Source organism: Cibotium barometz, chromosome 8, assembly GCF_041138505.1.
Source record: "Cibotium barometz isolate CiBa-2024 chromosome 8, ASM4113850v1, whole genome shotgun sequence".
Taxonomy (NCBI): Eukaryota; Viridiplantae; Streptophyta; class Polypodiopsida; order Cyatheales; family Cibotiaceae; genus Cibotium; species Cibotium barometz.
In genome coordinates, this window is record NC_141053.1 from 10,608,344 (window position 1) to 10,616,395 (window position 8,052).

Below are 8,052 nucleotides of genomic sequence, written 5' to 3' on the forward strand. Positions count from 1 at the left end.
CTAATAGCCCCAAATCTTACATATTTATATAAGATATTATTTATATTTATGTATATCTTATAATAGCCTTAAAATCTTATAATATCTTATGTCTTATGTATATATATCCTTCAATAGCCCCAGAATCTTTTATATATATATAGGTACACACACACACACATATATATATGTATATATATACATATATGTACATATATATATACATATATGTGAGTGTGTTTACATCTATAAATACAATATTGTGTTTACATCTATAAATACAATATTTTTTCATACCGCTCTAACCCAATCTCGATTACTTTTTTTAATCACGATCTCAATTAAAACAAATCCTAAACAATTTTTTCTATGAACACATGAACAAAATCTTAAAATTGCGAGGCTTGAAATGGTATGTCACAATTACGCCAGGAAAAATCACAACTTACAATGCACAACAAAAAATTTTTATTAAACTTGGAAGAGAAGTTTGCATTACATCTTTTTAATAAGCTCTTGGAAGAGCTCAGGAGAGAGAGTTCTAGAGGCTGGTTTCTGGCCTAAGTTTGGAATACATCACTTGGCTCATTGATTCCTTGAGCCTGAGAAAGGGCACAATGGCCTAAAACTGAGCCGGGATGGTTGCCCGTGAAGCAATACAAGGCAGCTTCCCTAGCTACCAAAATACATTTATTTATGTTCGAGGCTAAGGGGTTCTCCGACAAGACTGCACTAAGTGCTTTACATTTTAGGAGCTCGGCATAGGCGATCTCTGCATATTCTAAATGAAAAACCCGCACTATGTCGGCTCTGAGGGCAGGTATGTAGTGCCAAAGGGATGCATCTCGACCCTCTGACTTTGGCCGCGTTCCTCCTACGCGCATAGCAAACTTGTCCACTTCAAAAGCAGTCTATCAACATGTCAATATAGAAGTTAGGAAGCGTGAAATGATACAAAAAATAATTTGCTTTACAACTAAGAAGTAAGGACATACCTCAGTTGCATCGTCACTTGCAACTAGTTGCTCATTCGTCAAGTTTATGCTTCCTTGGTCTTGAGCATCGCCAGCAACCAAGGGCATGTGTGGTTCAAAGGCAGCTACGCTCTCATAGAATTGCACTTCTTGCTTTATTTCAACGAGCGCTTTGGCCACTACAACTTCCAAGGTACTGCTACCAATATCATATGCAAGCGCTTTTGTGAGGTTGTCATCTTCAAAAGAGATTTTCACTTTTCCTTTGTCTTGACCCCCAGCATTCACGGCAATAATAGAAAGTGCCTCATCCTCACGAAACCCGAGTGTCTTGGCAATGTCATCCAAAAACAAAAACTCTTTCCCATCAATAATGATTGGATGCAAAGACTTGATAACAAGGTCTGGGACCTCCTCGAGTACTTCATCACCCTCTAGAACTAGGTCCGGGGACATTATCTTGTAGAGCCACCAATGCCATTGAGGCCTCCCATTGTTCTGTAACATTCTCTTCCTCAGCATGGGCCTCTTGGGGACCTGCTCCATTAGCTTTACTTTGCCCTTTTCTTTTTCCTTGCCACTTTTTTTCGCCACACCCTCTTGTAACAGAAGGACCAAAACCATGTCCCAGCTTAGGAAAGAAGTGCCGATGTTGCCCATTTGTAGATCCAGGAGTAAGTCTTCCTCCTCATTTCTATAGTCCTTTTTTGTGAGGGATTTTAAAAACCTGGATAGGCGAAATCTAAAATTCTTCTCTTTTGATGAGGTCAACTGGAACCCATAAGCCCTCATCACCCTCAAACATGATGGAGTACGTGCTGATGTGTTCATCCATATACTGAATGACATCTGTAAAAGCATCCGCGTGTAGATGCATTGTTGCACGTACATCAATTGCTCCCTCAAACATAGGGACGATCTCATCAACCCTATGAAGTAACTCAAGCTTTCCTAGCTGTGCAATAAGTGCGTCAAGAAGAGGTGCCATGTCTATGAGTGATTGGAGGAAATAGAGAGTGTGTGATACAGAAAGGTGTGCAAAATTGAGAGCAAGTGTTAGGAGAGAACGATAATTGTCAATTGATGTAAATGAGTAAAGTATCGTTTATAAATGGGCGACCTTGTTATAAAATTTTTAAAAACTTTTAAAATTTGTAAGTACCAAAATTTTTTTAAGAAATGGTATGCGAAAGCAAGAACGTATCCTTCCATCACAAGGTCATTTCCAATTTATTAGTGGCTCACGCCACAGATGCTTCTGTGACCAACCTTACACTATCACAAAAAAATAAAACTGCACAAGACAATTGAAAATTCTTAATAAGACAGTGAGGCAAAAAAATTGAAATTGTATTTACTTCAATTCAAGATTACATATCCAGTGCCAGGGAAAGTAATTTCTCTACAAAGAAAAGATCGTTCCTGCCTTTTGTGCACTACTCTACCATTGGTTATCAAAGCAAAATCACCATCGAAGAACTAAGTAGTCACGTAAGTTGGCAAGGGACCAGTCAATCATTCACAGTAACATCTTCTACATCCCCACCTTGCATGGATATATGTAGCACACCCTGTTCTGTAGAGGTTGTGTCGGAGTCTAACGCCTCCCATTCTCCATTTGTAAGCTTCCATCGCCTGTAAGGAAACGCAATGGACAACTGTTGCTTGGCAATATGATAGCGCGTCACAACCTTCTCAACAATTACTCCGCATCTGATGGTGTCTCCATTGTGTTGAACAACTTTTTTATCCCATGCAGGTGATAAGAAACAAGTCAGAGCTCTCTCCCCCTTTGCAATCCATAAAGTTGGGATATGATGTGTGTCACTTGTACGGAACAGGTACACAAAGAGGTGTAGAGGTATGAAGCAGGTTATGGTTGCTTTGTGAGATCCATATGTGCACTTCATAGCATTTTGCACCTTGCTTTCGATCTGCAAACAAGCCATGGCCACTGAAGCATTGTCTGGAATTGGCCATTCAATAGATGTGAGAGTTGGCGTAGGTTTTGGAACTAATTTTCCAGTACCATTTGCTGTCGTGGGAACCACATATGTATCCTCATAGAAGAAGATGTTTCGTGCTAGAAGTTGTGCAGCTGGACACCCTCCAAAGATTAAACTACCAAGCTCCACATGGTATGCTTCAAAGGTTCCTGAAATTGCCTCCATAGGCTCCCATTCACTATAGTTTGAGGGAAAAATATCTACGCACAGGAACCCAAGAACAATCAGTGCTCAGTATACCATTATTAGCACACAATTGATTTAAAAACAAGAATATAAAGTGGTGAAATAACTTACAATTTGCAAGAAATCGTTGACGTTGGTCATGGTCTGCTAGTTTCAGCTCTGTTGCCTTGTAAACATGTTGGACCTTGGCTAGCTTTTTTCCATCACGATCTTGTTTGAGCTCCAATATCCGCCCTTTCCAATGGTGACTTTGTATATCAACGTATCGCTTTGACACCTTGTGGCTTCCTCTTGTACTAGGCTGCATCGTAATCCAATTCCACTTCTCGTACTGTTTGATGTTCCAGTGTCCATCCTCATCTTGACCACTGCTACAAGAGAGAGATTGAATACTGATCGGAGGCCTTCGAGCTCTAGAAGAAGACATCAGATGTATATATTAGAGAGATTATAAACCTTGATGGCAAAGAAAAATAGAATGGTGAGAAAAAACTTAGACTAGGGAGATGTAAAAAAGAGAAGGAGTTGTAGAGCAAGTTCCAAGGGCTTGGCTGTGCTATTACTGCACTTTGAAAGAGGATATTGGAGGGGATGAGAGGAGACAATGAGTAAGATTATGAGAGCCAAAGCATTTGCAACTCAAGCTTCCATAGCTTGGCTCCACTGTTACACTCTGTAAAAGGAGGTTAGACAAGGTAGAAGGATGTAAGTGAGGATCAAACTTCCGTGGCTTCTGAGAGGAGGTTGCAGATCAAGCTTCCATAGCTAAGCTCTGCTGTTACACTCTATAAAAGGAGGTTGGACAAGGAAGATGGATGAAGTAAGGAAAGGTAAGTGAGGATCAAACTTCTATAGCCTCTCAGAGGAAGTTGCAGATCAAGCTTCCATAGCTAAGCTCTGCTGTTACACTCTGTAAAAGGAGGTTGGACAAGGAAGAAGGATGAAGGAAGGAAATGTAAGTGAGGATCAAACTTCCATAGCTTCTAAGAACAGGTTGCAGATCAAGCTTCCATAGCTATAGATCTAGGTTTCTGAGTGAAGAGAGAGGTAGATCAAGAGGTAGATAGCTAAAAGAAGTAGTCTGGAGAGTGAAAAACGCCTTGCTATGAGAAAGGGGAAAGAGAGAGCGTTTTGGAGGGAACGTGGGAGAGAGGGATAGTGGAAAGTGAAGGGGAATGTGCATTGAATGCATGGGAACTCGTTTTTGGGCCTCTATCACTTTGGAGGCCTTAGTTAATGATGGCTGGTGGCTGGTGGCTGGCTGCAGCTATCCTTTTCTATATAAAATAGGGGAAAAATGCATATACGTTTTAAATTTTTGAGTTTTAGTTGATTTTGAAAATTTAAAAAGAGCCTATTTAGCCTATTATTCTAAGTTTGACCACTACCTTCTAGGCTCTTACAAACCATTGGTTTCAGTCCACATGTAATCTCCCTATTTGTCTATTTCTTAATCACCTCCATTAGGCAATGGCAAATTAAAGGGCCCAAAAAGACTCCATTGAGTTCCTAATGTAGATCCAACTAATCAGAGAGTAGAGCCTTGCTAGGGGGGAAGCTTATTGTTCGGGGGCTGCTTCCAGGCAGCACTGAGCCTTGGAAGGAGCTTCTATTTCAGCGGCGGCTGCTCTGCAGGCTAGAGCTCCCCTAGCAGGGGGCACTTGGGCACCAGAGATACGGTGGATCTTCATAGAGATGAGGAGGACAGGTCTTAGTAGAGGATGGGAGGACAGATTTGCCTTGAGCATCCTACGAGCTTAGGAGCTTTTGAGACCGGGGCTTTCTCAGAGACCTCCTCCTTGTGATGAGGAACGGGCCAGAGCCCCGCGGTACGCACAGAGCAGGGTCATATGCTGGGCTCTCGGCCTCGTCTAGCCTGGGGACCATTGGCGGCAGGCCTAGCACGCAGTTTTGGAGATTGGCATGCCTTTTGCAGTCTCCTGGAGGAGATCCAGGCGGAGAGGCTGAGTCACTTTAGAGGGGGGCTGATTATGAGGGATGACATTCAGGAGGCACTCACTGAGGAGTGGTTCACGCCTTTCGAGCGAGCGGCCCCACAGTGGATGGGAGCCTTTACACAGTTGGAGATCCTGATTGTTGTCAGAGCTTGCACTGAGGATGGCAGATGCCTCTACTATGAGATCCAGGATGAGGACAGACTTCAGAGAGTGGAGGCAGAGTCGCCTTTGGTTGCAGAGTGCATCTTTCAGAGGATTCAGGTAGTGGCCGTCGCTTCTCGAAAGTGGCATATTGATCCAGACCCTGCAAATGTGGACTCTGATTGGCACATATGGGCATATATTGCACGCCCCTTGGCTCGGCTCCACCAGTGGGACCCTGGCGAGTACGAGTGGCACGATCCTTATGCATCCCCTAAGGCCACAGAGATCACCTTCTTCCAGTATATTGTTCGGTTGGGGAGGCATATTTTGACTACGAGGAGGAGGGTCTCTCCAGCTGCATCGGAGCATTGGCGGCTATTCACTTGTATATTTCAACACTTCCTCTCAAGTGAATACTCCTAGCACACATGGACCCTATACCAAGTTTCCCTCTTACAGGAACTCTCACAGGAGTTCCTAGATGATTTTTGGACTAGGCTCTGCTAGTCGACAGGCACGCAGGATCTCAACTTTCCAGTGGTGGCTGGTTTCCCATAGGGGCTCTGCACAGTTGGCACCTGGCTTGTCTACAGTGGCCTTCCATCGGCCTGCGTCCCCAATGCGGCCACCCATTGGAGACACAGAGACATTGCCTTTGGGACTGCCCACAGGCGCAGCAGATTTGGCTGCTGAGGATGCTGCGCATTTTGGCCCCCCTCTCTCCAGAGGGCATGTATACGTGGGGAGCCGCTGCTGCCTGGTCGACTTCGCCAGGGCCTGCTCTAGGATACGAGACGGAGCAGGACAGCCAAGCCATCAGATTCATTAGGGGCCAGCCTCACCTTGTTTCCTCATCGGATTTCTCGTCCACCGGACTGGACACAGGAGAGGGATTTACGATGGGAGCTCCTCAACAGCCTCACCATCTGGTTCACCTGGAGAGCCCGTCGTTTCAGGGCCTTTGAGGGGAGACTGGAGCCACCAGCAGAGACTGTTTAGGCTATCTAGCAGGAGTTGATTCACACCCTGCGAAGACAATATGACCGCATTCGCGGGCGACTCGGATCGAGCGATCTTGCAGCGGCCAGGCCTTCCACACCACTTGGCGCAGTGTCCCTTTCTATACTCTACACGCGGGTACCCCCCATTGGCACTACAGGCCACACGTGTGGATTTCCCCCCCTCCTATTGTATGATATAGCCTCTCAGTTATTTGTACTTTTTTGCACCTAGGGAGAGTCTCCCTAGCTGCCTTGATTGGATCTCTGCTCTGCCTTCTTATGAGCAGGAGAGGGGTTTTGTAGCCCAGTGGGTGTTTTTTTTATAACTAATGAAAGGATCTTTTCTCGGAAAAAAAAACTCTATCATCTCACTCACTCGCTCTCTCTCTCTCTCTCTCTCTCTCTCTCTCTCTCTCTCTCTCTCTCTCTCTCTCTCTCTCTCTCTCTCTCTCTCTCTCTCTCTCTTTGCCTCACTTTCTCACCCTATTTCTCTAGTTCTCTCTCTAACTCCCTCTATTTCTCTCTTTAACTCTCTCTCTAATTATGTCTCTCTCTCTCTAACTCTCTAACTCTCTCCTGAGCTCTCTCAAACTCTAACTTATGGTAACTCTCTCTCTCTCTCTCTCTCTTTCTACCTCTACCTCACTCTCACTCACTCTCTCCCTAACTCTCTTAATCTCTCTCCCTCCCTCTTAATCTCTCTTACTCTCTATAATTGTCTGTATTTCTCTCAAATTGGCCCCCCCCCTCTCTCTCTCTCTCTCTCTCTCTCTCTCTCTCTCTCTCTCTCTCTCTCTCTCTCTCTCTCTCTCTCTCTCTCTCTTACTTTCTCTAACTCCCTCTATTTTCCTCTCTAACTCGCTAACTCTTTCTCTCTCTAAATCTCTTTGTCTTAATTCTCTCTCTATTTACTATGTCTCTAACCATCTCTCTCTATTTACTATGTCTCTAACCATCTCTCTCTCTCTATAACTCTCTCTCTCTCTCTTTCTCTCTCTAACTATCTCTATTTCTCTCAAACTTGTCAACTCTCTCTCTAGCTCTCTTTAACACACTCTCTCACGCGCTCTCTCTCTCTCTCTCTAACACTCACTCTCTCTCTTAACTCTCTCAATCTCTCTTACTCTCTCGAACTAATCAACTCTCTCTAGCACTCTCTCTAACTCTGTCTTCCCTTTTTCTCTCTCTAATGCTCACTCTCTCTCTCTCTCTCTCTCTCTCTCTCTCTCTCTCTCTCCTCTCTCTATAACTCACTCTCTTTACCTTTCTCTAACTCACTCTCTTTACCCTTCTCTAGCTCACTTTCTAACTCCCCCCCCCCCCCCTCTCTCTCTCTCTCTCTCTCTCTCTCTCTCTCTCTCTCTCTCTCTCTCTCTCTCTCTCTCTCAAGGGGCCATGTATGTTATGTATATCATCATGCCCTAGTTTATCTCTACTGTGCTTGAGACATATGTGTACATCCAACCATAGAACCATTTTGCTTTGTGTTCCTTTGATTGTTGGTTGAATTAGTGTGCACCATAGCTAAATTAAAGATTAAAGATGCAAATGTTCACCCATGGCATTGCCACTATTTTGGGTGGAGAGTTTATATGGTCATGTTTCCACATTGGGCATGCTTGTGGTGACTATACCATAACAAGTGGGGCAACTTGCAACTCGCTATCCATTCCCATACTTGTGAGGGTGGTTTTGACTTTCAAAATCCAAGGTCGTGTTTCTACAATGGGCACGAGTTACGTTGATGATCATACCAGTGGGGCCACTTGCAATTGGGAAGTATCCCCACGCTTGTTTCAATCTT

At 44.2% G+C, this 8,052-nt stretch overlaps 1 protein-coding gene across 1 annotated transcript; it reads right to left on the reverse strand.

Moving 5' to 3' along the window:
• Positions 1–539: 539 nt before the first annotated feature.
• LOC147635889 (uncharacterized) lies at positions 540–5,880 on the reverse strand. The gene is made up of 3 exons (XM_086802039.1): positions 5,826–5,880; positions 975–1,393; positions 540–890 (listed from the first exon to the last, which is right to left on the reverse strand). Exons 1-3 carry the CDS (start codon positions 5,878–5,880, stop codon positions 540–542), a joined length of 825 nt encoding a protein of 274 aa, XP_086658165.1.
• Positions 5,881–8,052: the final 2,172 nt, after the last annotated feature.

What these genes read in the sequence shown, in the direction of transcription:
- LOC147635889 (XM_086802039.1), bottom strand. Translation starts at nt 5,880, where the DNA reads ATGGGTGGCCGCATTGGGGACGCAGGCCGATGGAAGGCCACTGTAGAC. An exon ending in GGCCACTGTAGACAAGCCAG is followed by an intron (nt 1,394 to 5,825) that starts GTGCCAACTGTG and finishes CCCCGGACCTAG; the next exon opens with TTCTAGAGGGTGATGAAGTA. An exon ending in CAAGTGACGATGCAACTGAG is followed by an intron (nt 891 to 974) that starts GTATGTCCTTAC and finishes ACATGTTGATAG; the next exon opens with ACTGCTTTTGAAGTGGACAA.